Source organism: Chiloscyllium plagiosum, chromosome 32 (assembly GCF_004010195.1).
Source record: "Chiloscyllium plagiosum isolate BGI_BamShark_2017 chromosome 32, ASM401019v2, whole genome shotgun sequence".
NCBI lineage: Eukaryota > Metazoa > Chordata > Chondrichthyes > Orectolobiformes > Hemiscylliidae > Chiloscyllium > Chiloscyllium plagiosum.
In genome coordinates, this window is record NC_057741.1 from 35,432,014 (window position 1) to 35,450,784 (window position 18,771).

At 44.4% G+C, this 18,771-nt stretch overlaps 1 protein-coding gene across 14 annotated transcripts in view; it reads left to right on the forward strand.

The window, feature by feature from the left end:
* Positions 1-18,771, forward strand: part of pdlim5a (PDZ and LIM domain 5a) — a 264,895-nt gene that overhangs the window by 136,934 nt on the left and 109,190 nt on the right. For all 14 annotated transcript variants that reach the window (XM_043674412.1, XM_043674413.1, XM_043674410.1 and 11 more), the window contains exon 4: positions 8,265-8,307. In XM_043674412.1, coding sequence (XP_043530347.1) covers positions 8,265-8,307 — 43 coding nt within the window. The remainder of the gene's footprint in view (positions 1-8,264; positions 8,308-18,771) is intronic.

Below are 18,771 nucleotides of genomic sequence, written 5' to 3' on the forward strand. Positions count from 1 at the left end.
AATTGCCTTTTGGGTTCTTCAATATTGTGATATCCATGTCCAGTTTCTTATGTTACAGGAGGCAACATAAATGTTGCAGCATCAGTTAAAATACTCTGTTGGAGGCAAACTGATCACAACTCTTGAATTGTACTCAAATCTGGACCACCAGGGATGAAGTCCTTTACTTGTGCCATTGGAATGGAGGAACTGGGATTGATCCCCTTAGAGAGGAGAAAGTTCAGGGGAAATTTGATAGACACACTTAAAATTATACATTGTTTTGACAGACCAAATAATGAAAAATCACTTGGCACAGATTCGAGGTGACTGGCAGGAGCAGAGATAACGTGAGAAAATATGTGTTGTTTGCAGTAGGTTGTTCATGTATTACCTGAGAAAGCTAAAAGCAGATTCAGAAGTAACTTTCAAAAGATTACTTGAACTAGCTGTTGGAGAAAGTGTTGTTGGAATGGGGCTGATTGAATAGGTTTATCGAAGGGCTAGACCAGGCATGATGCTCTGAATGGGAGAAAGTGAGGACTGCATATGCTGGAGATCAGAGTCGAAAAGTGTGATGCTAGAAAAGCACAGCTGGTCAGGCAGCATCTGAGGGGCAGGAGAGTCAACGTTCAGAGAAGTGCTCTGAATGGCCTCCTTATTTGTTGCATCGTTCATGAGTGTCTCTGGTACTAAGTTGAAACTTTATTGCTGGAACAGCACAGCAGGTCAGGCAGCATCCAGGGAACAGGAGATTCGACGTTTCGGGCACAGGCCCTTCTTCAGGAATGAAGAAGGGCCTGTGCCCGAAACGTCGAATCTCCTGTTCCCTGGATGCTGCCTGACCTGCTGTGCTGTTCCAGCAATAAAGTTTCAACTTTGATCTCCAGCATCTGCAGACCTCACTTTCTCCTCTCTGGTACTAATCCAGGAAATCGGTTTCTCAGGCTATTAAAAGCAGCTCCACTTGGAAAATAATGAATCCTGGACTCCTCTCCAAGATGTAATGCACTATAATTTGAAATCCTATGACACACAATTTGTGATTTATTAAAAGAATGCAAGGCATTTTTTTTTTTCAAGAAAAAATAGCTCCCACTTTCCAACAATGAAACCTCATGGAACCCTAATTTGTTTGACCATTTTTCCTGAAGGAAGTTTTGAAAAGATTCCTGTGCCAAGCCACAATCCCAAAACGCAAGGGAGACAGTCGCCACCAGAAAGTGTCATTTTGTTTTCCTGAAAGTCTTGGAATTCCGTGATTCCTGTCTTCAGATCACTTGACCCTGTGCTGGCAGCATATCTCTCTGGATAAAGCATAAACTATCATAGCAGCATTTACTGTGAGGTGAAAACATATGTGAAACATTTTAACATTTCCAGATACATTGGCACTCTTTCTCTTTATTTTTGAGTCTTTCAACCACAGTCAAACCTTTTGGCATCTCTGCTGATTTTAATATCTGAGGCTGGCTGGCTTAATAAAAACACCCATTCAAAGCATTTAAAAGAAAAGTCAATAATTACCAGAAGGATATGTGATGGGAGGAGGTTCATGTGAAGTACAAAACCAGCATTGACGAGATGGGCTGAATAGTCTTTTCCTCTGATGTGACATCATTAGTTCCTGACTTTCTTTTCTAAAAGAAAGTGAGGCGAGTTGATCGTTTCCGTCATTGGCCTATTTTTAATCATCTAAATTAAAGAGAAAAGTTAGCATCACCACACAGTCACACGCTGTAATGAGAGAGATGATTAGTGGTGGTTTAACTTGTGGGTTACTGTATCCCAGGTGAATTCAATAAGCGATAATCTTCATGGTAACCTCAGCCAGTGCGGGAATTGAAGCCATACTGTTGGTGTCACTCTGCATCACAAGCCAGCTGTCCGCCAACTGTGCTAACCAACTCACTTATCATCTAATGCAACCTGAAGGAATACCTGAAGCCTTATGCAACAGGTGATGGATGTATTCGCTGAGATAGCTGGGTATAAGTTGGTTGTATAAATGTGGAGCTAGTTATGACTGCAGAGTGCGTTTTCAGGAACTGGTTAACTAAGAAAAAACTGTCAATAAAAGTGTAGATTTCAGATGTGTTTAAACACACAGTTATCTGCCATGTATACTCACACCCTGTTATATGTGCTGACCTGTGTACTCGTAAGTTCAACCCCAGATTCAATTCCTTTCCTTCCTCTAATTGACAATCCAGACACACCATGCAGTCCTTCATGATTCATATGGGATTTTTATTAAACTATTAACTACATTTTTGTGTTATCCGTGTGATATCCATTTCTCCATCCCCTTTGGATAATCGGGATTTAGTGTATAACAACTATTAACTTTTCCTTTCAACTCTCTTGATTGCTAAGTGTTCAGCTACCCTTCAATTCCTTCAATTCTGCCATCTTGTGCATCCCTGATTTTCTCCGCTCCATCTTTTCACAGCTAAGCCTACATCCCCAAAGATCCTAAAACTCTGGAATTTCTTCCTTAAAACCTCCCAACTTCTTTCCTCCTCTGAATGTGCGTGTTAAAAACCTTGACCAAACACCTACCAATGTACAACCTTCAAGACAAAGGTTTTTTAAAAAATTAAAGCTCTGTAGAGCTATTTAAAATTGCTTGATCAATTAAAAGTTAAATTTGGAAATAAATACAGTATATATATATTTGCAGATCATCTAAATGCTGGCCTGCAGTTGAAGTCCATCATCAGTTGTTGACACTGGGGTTTCTCTCTGGATCAGATGTGGCAGGTTGACACCTCCTCTTCTGGAGATGGTGTGAACTCTCACTTTCCCTTTGAAAATGCACTAATTGCTCTGATATGGATTTTGAACCTTTAAGAGTTTCCAGAGAAATAGTGATAGGACAAAGGCTGTTTTCCCTGTGGCAAGTTCTTACTGACTACATGTGTTCTGAAACAAATCTATTACCCACTGTCTGGATCAGAAGACTCTCTGCAAGTTTTGTAGGATTGGTGACTCCAACTGAGCCTACGTTTGCTGCTGTTATCAATGTCATCTGTTTTGCTAAAATAATTTTTTTCTGCAAAAAAAAAACTGATGTGTTGATAACTGATCTTCTTAACATGGTTCTGAATTTGATGTCATTCAAGAGGGCCTTGAAAATACTTCATTGATCCAAATATGAACTGCTAGTCCTGCAGTCTCAGAGTCCACATGTTTACCAAAACCGTCCCAAAGAGTTGCCTTCCTCGATTATCTCAACTTGTAACTTTCAGCTAACGTTAATTAAACCTGTTTATCTGGTCACTTGTCACGGAACACTTCAATGGATAAATAAGCTCCTGGGCTTCCTAATTCATTAACACACTTCACTGACTGATAAGCACGTTGGGCCATCCTGGAATTGTGAAAGACACTTTGCGACTCAAAGTTCTTACTTTCTTCAGTGACCAGTTATGTTTGCACTCGTTCTCGTTGTTGGTGATATGAATTGGTGCAAGAGAGTGGTCAGAATATAAGTTCACTATTGTGAATGCGTACAAAACAGCAAACAAATAGCCAGATAGAATGTTCACCTTTATAGCTATTGGGGTATATTATAATAAGCCTGAAGATATTGTTCTTCAGGTACACAATTCCCTGATTTGGATGCAATACCTTTATAAGGATATATTGTCCTTTTGAGGAGGTGCAACATAGATTTGTAAGAGTGATGTCTGGGAACTAAAGGTTAAGCTGCATGGGAGTTTCTGGAATTTTAAAAGGTTACAGGGTGATTTTTCAAGTTATTTCAGGGAGCAGATCGGCTAAGTTGGGAGTAACTCTTTCCACAGGTCAAGGAGTCTTGGATGAGGTGGCAGGTTTATAAAGAAGATTTGACCCTTCAGGAATGACATTAGGAAACCTACCTAGGTGCAGAGGGTAATGGAAGTTTGGAACTCTTTTCCGGCAAAGAGCAATTGATGCTTGCTCAGTTAATTTTAAATTGGGGACTGATACGTTTTTGTTAGCCAAAGGAATTGAGCATTATGAGGCAATATAGAGTTAGGTTGAAAACCAGCCATGAGCTCATTGAATGATGATGGGAGACATTTGAGGAGCTAAATGGCTTCCTTCTCTCTCTGGGCTCTTAGAAGAAGAGACCAGGAACATTGGTGAGGTGACAAGAAGTTGCCTTGTCACAGAAACCCATGTGGGAGATAAAGTTATGCCATGGATTAAACGGGACCCTGGGAGCTTACACTGGGTAGTTAAGTGTTTGTGAGTGTGATGCAAAGATACAGATTTGGGAGTGAGAGGACAAAGGTTTTTATAGTAAAGTGATGTCTGAAATAACTCCACGGAGGCTGGTATCCCTTTATCTTGGTGTAAAGGGTACCAAGTCATCCTTTGTTTATATGTGGAGAGCTCTTGACACTGATCCAGTTCCTTCAGGGCCAGCTCTGAGTGAACAGGCTGTCTGTGAGTCCTGTTCTTTTTTTTTTGTGAGTGAGTCCTGTTCTTATATGTCAGCCAGGGGTCCCTGATTGGACCAGATTAATAGTCCCAATCAGGGAACTTGTATTCTCTGAGGTCAACCTGGCTGACCTCGCTACTTATCCCCAGCACCCATGGTGTGTGTGTACAGGGTGAGTCCTGTTCTTATATGTCAGCCAGGGGTCCCTAATTGGACCAGATTAATAGTCCCAATCAGGGAACTTGTATTCTCTGAGGTCAACCTGGCTGACCTCGCTACAATCACTAAAACATCAGCCTTTCCTAGTGTTCAGTTGAGAGAAGCTGTGACTTGTATATGACTATATTGCTGCATATTTGCCAAAGAAGTGCCCAACAAAATTCCTTTGGAGTGTAAACACTGTTTGTCTTGTATAGTTGAAGAGCAGATTTCCTGCTTGGCATTGGTTTACTGCTCAGTCTCCAGATCTCCCACAGGCACAATGAGGATAACATGGTTCACCTGTGCCTCACCTGTAAAGGATTTCACAACACAAAGGAAAATGACTCATACCTGCAAGGGAACTGTGATCCAGACATGAGGCTCCTTCACCGTGCTACCGATGAAAGGAAAGTCGCCCAATCTTCAACGTCCTCCCACCTCCTCCGACACCCTCTCTCCTCCTCCGACACCCTCTCTCCTCCTCCGACACCCTCTCTCCTCCGCCGGCACCCTCTCTCCTCCGCCGGCACCCTCTCTCCTCCTCCGACACCCTCTCCTCCGCCGACACCCTCTCTCTCCTCCGCCGGCACCCTCTCTCCTCCGCCGGCACCCTCTCTCCTCCGCCGGCACCCTCTCTCCTCCGCCGGCACCCTCTCTCCTCCGCCGGCACCCTCTCTCCTCCGCCGGCACCCTCTCTCCTCCGCCGGCACCCTCTCTCCTCCGCCGGCACCCTCTCTCCTCCGCCGGCACCCTCTCTCCTCCGCCGGCACCCTCTCTCCCCTCTCCTCCGCCGACACCCCCTCTCCTCTTCCAAAAACCTCCCCCATTGTGAGTTCCCACTGGATCTCGCCAATGTAGACGCAGCAGATACCACTGGGTACCACACTGGCCCAAAGTCAACTCCTGTGCCGCTGCCATGAATCTGCCTTAGGCCCACCGTTGCTGATGCAGTTGTTGCTGATGCTGCCAGGTGTCGTACTGGGCCCAAACTCATCAACTTCACGCCTCCACAAATCTGTCCTGGACATCTCCAGTTGACCAAACTCACTATCACTAAGGCAGACTTGACTCGGCGTAGGACGTCTTCAATGATGCAGGAACTGCTAGGAAGCTAAACTCACCTCTGATACCACCACCATGAGACCGTGCTACTCGGGGTCCATGCTGCTGGAGCCTACTCCTGTCTATGCTGCTGGGCCCCCACTCAGAGTCTGTGCTGCTGGGCCCCTACTCGGGGTCTGTCCTGCTGAGCTTACTCCGGTCTGTGCTGCTGGGCCCCCCACTCGCTGCTGATGCCTTTACTGTGACTGTGCTCTTCAACAAGGGGTAAGTTTTTAAAAAGAAAAGATAGAAGTCCAAGAAAAAAGAAAAGAAACATAAAGTTATGCAGATGGAGTGAACGAGCCCCAGGCTCAGACACCCAACTCTCCCTGCCATCTTGTCAGATCACAAACACTTGGTGTTATACAGATTGCTTTCTTGCACATCAGCTGGCACTAACCAATTTTGAGGCTTCGGTTCAGTGGTACTTTGAAACTCATCCACAAAGTATTTTTATAAATGTATTCATGGGAAATGGGCACAACTAGCTTGGTTGGCATTTATTGCCCATTCCAAATTGTGGTTGAGAAGGTGCGAGTGAGCTACCTTCTTGCACCACTGCAGCCTATGAGAATATAAGTTCACCTGCTGTGCTGTTGGAGAGGAAGCTAACCACTTTGACCCAGTGACAGTGAAGGAGTGGCGATTATATTTCCAAGTCAGGATGATGTTTGGTTTGGAGGGGAACTCGTGGGTGGTGGTTTTCTCTTGTACCTGCATTCCTTGTTCTTGTAGGTGGTAGAGGTTGCAAGTAGGTAGGGTTATGCCTAAAGAGTCTTTGATGAGATGCTGCAATGCACCATGAAGATAGTTGCTGTAGTGTGTACCATGTCTTGCAGATGGAGGCAGTGAAAGTCGAATACTGTGCCAGTTTAGTGATCTGCTTTGTCCTGGATGGTTTTCAGTGTTTTTGGAGCTGCACTCATCCAACAAGTGAAGAAAATCACGTGAAACCTCTGACTTGTGCCTTTAGATTAGATTAGATTTTTCGATTAGATTACATTACAGTGTGGAAACAGGCCCTTCGGCCCAACAAGTCCACACCGACCCGCCGAAGCGAACCCACCCATACCCCTACATTTACCCCTTACCTAACACTACGGGCAATTTAGTATGGCCAATTCACCTGACCTGCACATTTTTGGACTGTGGGAGGAAACCGGAGCACCCGGAGGAAACCCACGCAGACACTGGGAGAACGTGCAAACTCCACACAGTCAGTCGCCTTGTAGAAGGTCAGAGAAGGAGTCAGGAAATGAGCCACTCCTGACAGTATCCTAGCCTCTGGCCTGCTCTCGGTATGATTAGGAGTAACCCTTTCTGTGTATTTTCCCAAGCTCCTTTTTTTTTGAGAATGTTTGCATCCCTTGACAGGCATTAATTGATGCTCAAATAAAAAACTCACGATATCTCAGAGAAATCTGCAAGGGAGCCCTCTCCAATTTGGTGGGCAACTATTTATTCCTGAACCACCATTACCGAAACAGATTTGGTTTCTGTTGGCTTGCTGTTTATGGGAGGTTGCTGCGTGTTAATTAGCTGCTTCAGGCCTGACCTCTCAGCCATTTATTTTTGGGGGTTGGGGAAGCAAGAAGAACAGTTTGTTCTGTTATAACACGTGATTCTTCAACGTGGATTGGCTTTAACCCAATTGAATCATTTAGACCCTTATTTGTCGAATGCGAACTTTCCTTAACTGTTTTGGGTATAATGCCATTCTGGCCCCATTAGTTTAAATAGGACAGCAATTGCGTGATTTTCTTATAACGCGAGATCTCATGAGAACCGACTGTACCTCCATTAGATGTTGAAGCACTTTTGATTGTCTTGAGATGGCACCGTAGAAATGCAAGTTGTTCTTTTCTTACTTCCATAACAGCATGAAAACCTTTCAAAGTTAAGAAGCAGCAAATTGAGGCTTCATTTTGTCACCTGATCCTGGTTTTGTATGTGCGTGTGTGTTCTAGATTAGAGTGGTGCTGAAAAAGCACAGCAGTTCAGGCAGCATTCGAGGAGCAGGAAGATCTTGTCGAGAGAGGAGGAAAACTTCTTCAACGCAGGCAAGGGTTAAAATCAACTCGGTAAAAACGAGGACTGCAGATGCTGGAAACCAGATTCTAGATTAGAGTGGCGCTGGAAAAGCGCAGCAGGTCAGGCAGCAGTCCTTGTTTTTACCTGTGCGTGTGTTGCCACTGCCAAACAGTGCAATCCATTAGATGTGGATTTATTCTGAGTTTATTTGTGAAAGTGAATCTTTGTTATTCTGTATAAGGACCAAAAGAACCGAGAATGCTATAAATCGGAGATAAATTTAGAAATTGCTGGAAAAGCTCAGCAGGTCTGGCAACATCTGTGGAGAGAAATCAGAGTTAACCATTCGGGTCCAGTGACCCTTCCGCAGAACGGTTCTGAAACATTAATTCTGATTTCTCTCCACAGAAGCTGCCAGACTAGCTGAGCTTTTCCAGCAATTTCAATGTTTGTGTTTGTTATACTGTTCTTGTCAACCAACCATAGTAACTGATGGTGGCTTCTCTTGTGTTTTTTTCAGGGCTGCTCCTGCTCCGAAACCAGCAGGAACGACGGTTCAGATGGTAGGTTAAGGACCACCCAGCTAACCAACACTGATGCCTGCATTTCATTCTAACTAACAGGCAGTGCTCATTCTCAACACATGCCCTAATATCTGCTCAAAGGCTCCCACTGTTCAGTATTGTGGTGAAGTGCAGGGGAAACCGGCAAAAACACATCAGTCATTCTGATTGGATTGAGTCACTTTGTGAAGTGTTCAGTACTGTCATTAAATAGCTGTTTTTCAGGTTTGCTAAGGTTGGTGTTGGCACTTTGACCTTTTTTTAATATATAGAATCCCTACAGTGTGGCAACAGGCCCTTCGGCCCAACAAGTCCACACCAACTTGTTGGTTTTACTGATGGCAGTGAATGTTGTCCTGAAGGATAAATGTGGAGTCGCTGGGACTTGAGGGGAAAAATGATTTGGGTTCTGAAGAAGAATCACTGGACTCGAAGCATTAGCTGTGTCTCCCTCTGTCTCTCTCCCTCTGTCTCTCTCCCTCTGTCTCTCTCCCTCTGCCTCTCTCTCTCTGCCCCTCTCTCTCTGCCCCTCTCTCTCTGCCCCTCTCTCTCTGCCCCTCTCTCTCTGCCCCTCTCTCTCTGCCCCTCTCTCTCTGCCCCTCTCTCTCTGCCCCTCTCTCTCTGCCCCTCTCTCTCTGCCCCTCTCTCTCTGCCCCTCTCTCTCTGCCCCTCTCTCTCTGCCCCTCTCTCTCTGCCCCTCTCTCTCTGCCCCTCTCTCTCTGCCCCTCTCTCTCTGCCCCTCTCTCTCTGCCCCTCTCTCTCTGCCCCTCTCTCTCTGCCCCTCTCTCTCTGCCCCTCTCTCTCTGCCCCTCTCTCTCTGCCCCTCTCTCTCTGCCCCTCTCTCTCTGCCCCTCTCTCTCTGCCCCTCTCTCTCTGCCCCTCTCTCTCTGCCCCTCTCTCTCTGCCCCTCTCTCTCTGCCCCTCTCTCTCTGCCCCTCTCTCTCTGCCCCTCTCTCTCTGTCCCTCTCTCTGTGTCCCTCTCTCTCTGTCTCCCTACAAACCTGCTGAGCTTCTCCAGCAATTTCTATTTTTGTTTCAGATTTCCAGCATCTGCAATGCCTTGTTTTATTTTAGGGAGCATTTATTTGGCGGCATGATGGCTCAGTGGTTAGCACTGTTGCTTCACAGCGCCAGGGACGCGGATTCGAATCCTGCCTCAGGTGACCATCTGTATGGAGTTTGCACATTCTCCCCGTGTCTGTGTGGGTTTCCTCCGGGTGCTCCGGTTTCCTCCCACAGTCCAAAGATGTGCAGGTCAGGTGAATTGGCCATGCTAAATTGCCCATAGTGTTAGGTGCATTAGTCAGAGGGAAATGGGTCTGGGTGGGTTACTCTTCGGATGATGGGTGTGGATTGTTGGGCCAAATGGCCTGTTTCCACAATGTAGATAATAATCTAAACTATTTGCCTGAATTATATGGTACATTAAATTGTGTCTGTTTTATTTACAAAGGGGTAAAAAGAAATGGCTGAGGGTAGAGAGCGGTACTATTGGTAAGTTTTGGTCTCCACACCGAATAAAGGGTGTTCCTGTCAGAGAAGGAGTGCAATGAAGGTTCTCTAGGTTGCTACTGGGGATGGTAGGATTGTCCTGTGAGGAGAGAGTGATTTGACTGGGCCTGCATTCACATGAGTTCAGAAGGATGAGAGAGATCTGATTGAAACCTACACAATGCTAATAGGGATAGACAGACTGGATGCAGGTTAGATGTGTTCCTTAGATGGGGAGTCTAGAACCAAGGAACACAGTCTGAGGATACAGGATCGATACGTCATTTTGTTCTATGTTTTTGGAAAGAATAAAACTCTTCACTCGAAATGCAGTAAATATATGAAATTCACTGAAATAAAAGGCAGTGGAGACCAAGTCACTTAATATATTCAAGAAAGAGATTTTTGTTTAGAATTTGAAGGCATCAAGGAGTGTGAAGGTAAGGATTTGGCATTGAAATAGAGGATTAGTCATGATCATATTGACTGGCAAAGTAGCTACGATGGGCTGAATGGCCTCTTCCTGCTCCTGGTATCTGAAAATTTAGTTACACTTTTCTAAGGACCAGCACAGGCTTTCTTGAATTTTAATACCTCTGTCAGTACTCAGCTTAGTGCACAAAGTCAGCCTGTTGCTTCACAGTGAAGTCACTACACTAGTAATCTAAAGTCCCAGAAAGATCCTCTTTTAAATCCCACCATGGCAGTTGGTGAAGTTTGGCCTCGGTATAACTCTGGAATTTTAAAAAAAGCTAATCTAAATGACATCCATGTAACCCTTGTCACCACCAATAGGCTAGTTTTCAGTTCCAAATTTAATTGAATCCAAATTTCACTATCTGCTCTGTAAGACTTCAAACCCATACCACTTGGAACATGAGCCTGGGGTTCTGCATCACTCACCTGGTGACATTAGCCCTGTGCCGCCAATACCCCTCACTGGGACTTGACAAGTTTTCTCCCCATTTGGTTTCAAATTGTTTATTAAAAAAAGTGGGACTGTAATGCCGTCCTGCACATTTATCAGTTGATACTGTTCTAACAGCAGGGACTGTGATTGCACAGAAGTGGTTATGAAAGTGGACACATTCCAAGCTTTCAACTTGACAGGATGTTGAACATGAGCGATCTGGCTGTAGCACATCATTTAGTTGCTAACTGTCTCGAACTATTGAGTTTCAGAGTTGCAGTATGCAACTCAACACAAATTGTTTTCTCCAACAGCATATGTTGGGTCATGCTCAGTTTTCCCACAGGTATTCCTGTTTTCATCAGGATGATCAGTTCAAAAGTACATATGTGAGCTGGAATGCCAACTAATTCAGAGATTAAAGATGACATGTTTCACATATGTCCTGGGAAATGAGTCTTGCTGATTAAATTCGGCTGTCTGAAATGAAAGAGGAGGAGGAGGTTGAATTTACAAACTGTCCATATTCCCAAACTCAGGATCTTGTCAAGCACTTTACCAAGACTGAAATACTTCAAGTACGTTGACTGTTGGAGTGTGGCAGTCAGTTTTCCAAACTGTCGCTCGGTTAAAATCTTGGAATTCCCTCCCTAACAGTCCATGGACCGCCCTCACCCCCGAGGGACTGGAGGAGTTCAAGGAGGAAGCTCACCACCCCTTTCTCTCAGGCAGTTAGGGATTGGCAATAAATTCTGACCCGATCAGTGATGCCACATCCCCTGAAAAAATGAAAGACCCCACAAACATTGTCAGTGACAATGAGCCAGTAACCTGTTTTCTGCGATAGGGAGACGAAGAGCTGTGGATGCTGTAAATCTGAAATGAAAACTGAAATTGCTGGAGAAACTCAGCAGGTCTGGTAGCACCTGTGCAGAGAGAGCACTGGTTTCAAGTCCAGTGACCCTTCTTCGGAACTCAAATAATTTTCTTTCCCTCCCAGAAACAGAGTTAACAATTCAAGACTCTGCTTTCTATGTTAGCACGTTTGATTCGATTAGGTTTCTTTCCATAAATGTTGCCAGACCTGCTGAGTTTCTCCTGTGATTTCTGTTTTGAGTGATGTTGGTTGAGCCTGGAACACCTGGGATAACTCCCTGTTCCTCTTTTGACGTTGCATTGACTCAATCCTTCTTTAACGACCCTTCCAGAAATCTAACTTTCTGACCATTCTGTTTGAACATTGTATCTGAATAATCCTTCTCTGGATGGGTATCTGATTTTGGATACTGCGAGCAGCTTTCGGATGTTCTACTGTGATACAGGTGCTACATAAATGCAGGCTCACGTTTCCAATCTTGGCACCTCCTGTTTCGGGGGCTGCATGAATAGCCATTGCAAAGAAGTATTCTTCTAGTCACCTCCAGACCGCACAGAGCATTAGATTTTTGTTTTAAATTGTGGGTATGATTGGCTGTGTCAGCGTCTATTCCCCTGAGGATTGTAAAGAGTCAACCGCATTGCTGTAGGTCTGGAGTCACGTGTAGGGCAGATTGGGTACGGATGGTAGATTGCCTTCATGGTTACATGATCACTGTTACACTAACATTTTATTCCATTATTTTTATATACTGAATTCAAATCTCACTTGCCATGGTGGGATTCTGCACCCAGATCCCTCAAGCACTGGCCTGGGCCTGTTGGTTAGTCCTGTGACATTACCATTGCTCAGTGCCTTGTGTCTATCCAGCCTTCACTGTGACACTCCCTCCCAACAAAGAGTGCTTTGCAATTCTGCAATTCTGAGCCCTCTTGTCAGATACACTTGAATTCTGTGGTCACAGTGTGTTAACACAGGACCCTCCAGTATTGAGGAATCTACAGGTTGAGTCAAATAATGGGTCTCTTGTATATGCCTGCACAGAGTCAGACAGCACCACAGCTTGCTAACGAGCCCTTATTGCATTGTATAATCCAAGGTCAGTGTACCTCATTAATCTTTTTTTGCAAGCAATGCTTGACATAGAACTTTCCAAAAATCAACGGCAGCATAAACCTGAATTTAATTATTATTATTTCTGAGTGCTTTCATCTGTCAAGAACTTTGACCACACCTTCACTTGTCGTTGCTGTGAACGCTGATGTGCAAATGGACTCGAACAAACCTTCTCCCAGAATAAATGGGTGGAAAATTGCACTTATGTTGGAGCGGGAATAGGCCATTTGGCCCCTCAATCTTATGCTACCACTCAGTTCAATCTTGGTTGCTCTCCACCTCAAATCCATTTACTTACCTTGGCTCCACATTACTGAATACCCTAAGCTAAAACAATCTGGCTTGAAAATTTCAACTGATACCTTGCATTGCAGCGTGAGATAGAGTTTGACATTTATTTCCACTACATTTTTTGAAATGATTGCTTTCTGATTTCACTGCTAAAAAAAAACTTCGCAAGTCGGACTCCCCCCACCCCACCCCCATGAGAGGAAATGGTTTCTCTTTCTCTCGACCAGACGTGAATCCCTCTCGTTTTGAGCAGCTCAGTCAGATATTGGGCCAACCCACCCGATCCTCGACAGACCCTGATTTCTGAATTTCAGCCCCAGTGTAATTCTCATGGATGTGCATTTAGGTAACACCTTTCACCAACTTGTGACATTTGTGCTTTGTTGACAAGCCCCTTTTGAACTCTGGTCCCTGTTGAAGTACAAAGAACAAAGAAAATTTACAGCACAGGAACAGGCCCTTCAGCCCTCCAAACCTGAGCCGATCCAAATCCACTGTCTAAACCTGTCGCCCAATTCCTAAGCATCTGTATCCCTCTGCTTCCCACCTATTCATGCCTCTGTCCAGACGCATCTTAAATGAATCTACCATGCCTGCCTCTACCACCTCTGCTGGCAACGCGTTCCAGACACCTACCACTCTGTGTGAAGTACTTGCCACGTGTATCCCCTCTCACCTTGAAAGCGTGACCTCTCGTTATTGAATCCTTCACCCTGGGGGAAAAAAGCGTATCTCTATCTACCCTATCTATACCCGTGATGATTTTATAAACCTCAATAAGGCCCCTCTCAATCTCCTTTTTTCTAATGAAAACAATCCTAACCTACTCAACCTCTCTTCATAACTAGCACCTTCCATACCAGACAACATCCTTGTAAACCTTCTCTGCACCCTCTCCAAAGCATCCACATCCTTTTGGTAATGTGGTGGCCAGAACTGTACACGGTATTCCAAAAGCGGCTGAACCAATGTCTTGTACAATTTTAACATGACCTGCCAGCTCTTCTACTCAATACTCTGTCCAATGAAGGCATGCTTAACATATGCCTTCTTGACTACTCTATCCACCTGTGCAGCCACCTTCAGGGTACAATGGACCTGCACTCCCAGATCTCTCTGCTCATCAACCTTTCCCAAGGCTCTTCTTTTTCAGTATAGCTGACTCTAGAATTAGACTTCCCAAAATGCATCACCTCACAGTTGCATGGATTGAACTCCATCTGCCACTTCTCCACCCAACTCTCCAGACTATCTATATTCTGCTACTCTAACAATCTTTGTCTCATCTGCAAACTTGCTGATCAGACCAACAACGCCCTCTTCCAGATCACTTATGTATATCACAAACAACAGTGGCTCCAGCACTGATCCGTGTGGAACACCACTGGTCACCTTTCTCCATTTCGAGAAACTCCCTTCAACTACTACTCTGTCTCCTATTGCTCAACCAGTTCTTCATCCACTTAGCTAGAACATCCTGCACACTGTGTGACTTCACTTTCTCCATTAGTTTACCATGGGGAACCTTATCAAACGCCTTACTAAAGTCCATGTATATGACATCTACAGCCTTTCCTTCATCTATCAACTTGGTCACTTCCTCAAAGAACTCTATTAAGTTGGTAAGGCATGATCTCCCCACACAAAACCATGTTGCCTATCACTGATAAGCCCATTCTTTTCCAAATATAAATAGATTTTATCTCTCAGTACCTTCTCCAGCAACTTTCCCACCACTGACATTAGGCTCACTGGTCTGTGTTTATCTGGAGTATCCCTACTACCCTTCTTGTACAGGGAGACAACATGAGCAACTCTCCAGTCCTCCAGCACCTCACCTGTATTTAAGGATGCTACAAAGATATCTGTCAGGGCCCCAGCTATTTCCTCTCTCACCACCCTCAGCAACTTGGGATAGATCCCATCCGGGGATTTGTCCACCTTAATAACCTTTAGCCTACCCAACACATCTTCCCTACTTATGTCAACGTGATCCAGAGTAATCAAACTTCTATCTCTAATCTCAACATTCATCATGTTCCTCTCCTCCGTGAACACTGATGCAAAGTAATCATTCAGAGTCTCACCCATTTTCTCAGGTTCGACACATAGTCTTCCTTATCCTTTAATGGACCAATCCTTTCTCTAGTTACCCACTTGCTTCTTATATAAAAATAAAAGGCTTTGGGATTCTCCTTAATTCTGCTCGCTAAAGCTATTTCATGACCTCTTTTAGCCCACTTGATTCCTCGTTTAAGACTGTTTATTCCTCCAGGGCCCATTCTGTTCTTAGCTGCCTGGACCTTATATACGTTTCCCTTTTCCTCTTGGCTAGTTGTACGATTTCTCCTGTCATCCACAGTTCACGAATCTTGCCTTCCCTATCCTTTGCTTTCAGTGGAACATGCCTATCCTGCACTATCTTTAACTATCTTTGAAAGCCTCCCACATCTCCAATGTGGACTTCCCTTCAAATAGCTGTGGAAAGAGAACAGCCAATTTGTCTACATTGAGCTCCTGCACTTAGCACCACGATGGTATTTTGATGTTTTTCTTTGGGGACTTGGGGTTATGTTCAACATAAGATACTGGGGAGAATATTGCAATGGGATATTTTCCCCAAGAGGGCAAGCAGAGCCCCTTTTGATGATGGTACCCCGACAATGTCACACTCCCTCAGCTCTCCACGTTTGATGTGATGGCCTGGCTTTTTGATAGGTTCACCCTCACAGCAGGGACCCAATCGTCTTCTGACTTGGGGAGCTGCGCTTCCGAAGATGCAAAACAGGGAATCCGCCTGATCATTTAATTCCCTCAGTGCTGCTCTGTTCATGTTCCCACTTTGTTTCCAAGAGTTTAAGTTTGGGATTATGTTCAGCATGGACTGGTTGGACCGAAGGGCCTGTTTCTGTGCTGTATGACTGTGGTAGTTTTATTTTCAACAAAGAAAGTCTTTAATTGATGGCTTTTTTAAAAAGTAGGCGCAGAGAGCCGATACTTGAGTTGATGAATGTTTCCTTGTGTGAAGCAGATTGTGCAGAATGTCAAGTGATCCATATCAGGGAAATTGGTTTGTAATGAGAACATTGTGCACAGTGCTGCTGTGGGGCAGAAGTGATTTTGACAGTAGGTATATTTCTCCATAGATGTGGGGATCTAAGCCAATAAGTCTGCAGCGGTATCTTTAGTCTGGTTCCAAATTTATATGGAAAATTCTATGTTCCAGGAATTTTCAATAAAACCTATGCGAAACCAAGTTGCAGGTGAATTTTCTTTCTCTGTAAACATGAATAGAAATTTTGGTTTTCTGCCTGTGGACTTTGAAGCATTACCTATGCTCTCTGTCTGCTTTTCTTTTAGGATTTTGGCAGATTGTAGTCTCTCTGTGAGTTTTGGGTCTAAGAGTAGCAACATTTTAACTACTGATCAAAACACAAAAGTACTTGGTTAACACTGAGAGAATTCTCCCTCTTGTAGGAGAGACTAGAACTAGGGGACACAGCTTTTAAAAACATGAAAGGGATTTCCTTTTTACGGTGAAGCTTAGTCTTAGAGTCTTAGAGGTATACAGCACAGAAACAGACCCTTCTGAGCTATCAGGAAATGTTGTCAGAATCCTCTTCCCCAGCAACCTCTCGTGGTGGGGTCATTTTATCTTTCCTAACAAGGAGTCAGAAGATATTGTGTGTGCACAGGGAAGTGAAGTTCAGACCACAATAAGATTGACCATGATTTAATTGAATTGTGGAGCACAGAAACATAGAAAATAGGTGCAGGAGTAGGCCATTCGGCCCTTCGAGCCTGTACCCCCATTCAGTATGATCCCTGTTGAATCTATCTATTGAGCTGGCCCCAACAGTTTCCTGTGGGAGAGAATCCACAGGTTCATAGCTCTCTGAGTGAAGAAATTCTTCCTCATCTCAGTCCTGAAAAGCTTACCCCTTATTCTTAGACTGTGACCCCTAGTTCTGTACTTCAACGTCAGGAACAATCTGTAATCTATCTTCACCAAACCACCTTCCTTCTGTAATTCTTAATTATTCTATGCAAAAGCTATCCTTTTCAAATTTTCATTGACACCCAGTCTCAATAGATTTCCATTACCCTTCACAACAAATTGTTTCTTGGTATTACCGGAGTGGCCTGGATCCAATTTTAAGGATCCCTCCCCCACGCCAACAGAATGATTTCTGATTTTCACTCCTTCTTCCCCTACTACAGCCCAATGAAGAAATGGGATCAATACTTTTGATAACTTTCATCAACGTGCCTTTATTGGTCAGTGCGTTGAGTGTAGGAGTTGGGAGGTCATGTTGTAGCTGTACAGGACGTTGGTAGGCCACTTTTGGAATATTGCGTGCAATTCTCGTCTACCTGCTTTAGGAGAGATGTTTTGAAACTTGAAAGGGTTCAGAAAGCATTTCCAAGGATGTTGCCAGGGTTGGAGGGTTTGAGCTGCAGGGAGAGGCTGAACAGGGGAGGGTTGTTTTCCCTGGAGCATCGGACGCTGAGGGGTGATCTTATAGAGGTTTATAAAATCATAAGGGGCGTGGATATGCTAAATAGACAAGTTATTTTCCCCAGGATGGGGGAGTCCAGAACGAGAGGGCATAGGTTTAAGGTGAGACGGTTAAAATTTAAATGGAACCTAAGCACCCACTTTTTACAGAGGGTGGTGTGTGTATGGAATGAGCTGCCAGAGGAAGTGATGGAGGCTGGTACAATTACAACATTTAAAAGGTATCTGGTTGGGTATATGAATAGGAAGGATTTTGAGGGATATGGGCCAAATACTGGCAAATGGGACTGGATTAATTTAGGATGTCTGGTTGGCATGGACGAGTTGGACCACCAGGTCTTGTTTCCATGCTGTGCAACTCTATGGAGAAAGTGAGGACTGCAGATGCTGGAGATCAGAATTGAGAGTGTGATACTGGAAAGACACAGCAGGTCAGGTAGCATCTGAAGATAATGACAATCGACATTTCGGGTATAAGCCCCAATTCCTGATGAAGGGCTTCTGCCCAAAGCGTTGATTCTTTTGCTCCTCTGATGCTGCCTGACCTGCTGTGTCTTTCCAGCACCATGCTCTTGACTCTGTATATTTCTATTACTCTATAACTCCTGAATTTCAATACACTTAATCTCCTCAATGCAACAACATTTATATCTTTGTGACCTTATGATTAAGTGTTTTCAGTTGCTGGTGTCATTCTGGTTAATCCTCCTTTGGTTAGTAAGTCCTTTCTGGGTCTAGTTGCCCAGAACTAAATGTACCGTTCTGAATGGGGTCTTTAAATTGTAATATAACATCAATCCATGTAGTACAGCCACCTCTCCCCATTCCTCAGGAGACAGCCACAATTCATTTGTTTTCCTAATCCCTCTTTGCACCTTCCCTTCAGCTTTCTATCTGAGCTCAGGATTTTGAGCTGGGTTGCAATTCAGCATTTAATCAGTTCCTGAAGTCTGCGCCTATGTGCTAATCTCACATAAAGGTGCCGGATTTGCTGCAAAGTGTTGAAACGAACATTGGAAAGAGTTTTACTGAATGTGTGTCGGGCTAACCCTCTTTCATTGGAAGTTGAATTATGTTTGTTGAGCTCGGCAGAATTGATTTTATCTTTACTCACTCATGGACGTTGTTCCCCATCTGTCCAGACAGTGTGAGGAGCTACTGAGAACAACACAGTCTCTCTCACACACAGTCTCTCTCACACACAGTCTCTCTCACACACACACAGTCTCTCTCACACACACACAGTCTCTCTCTCTCACA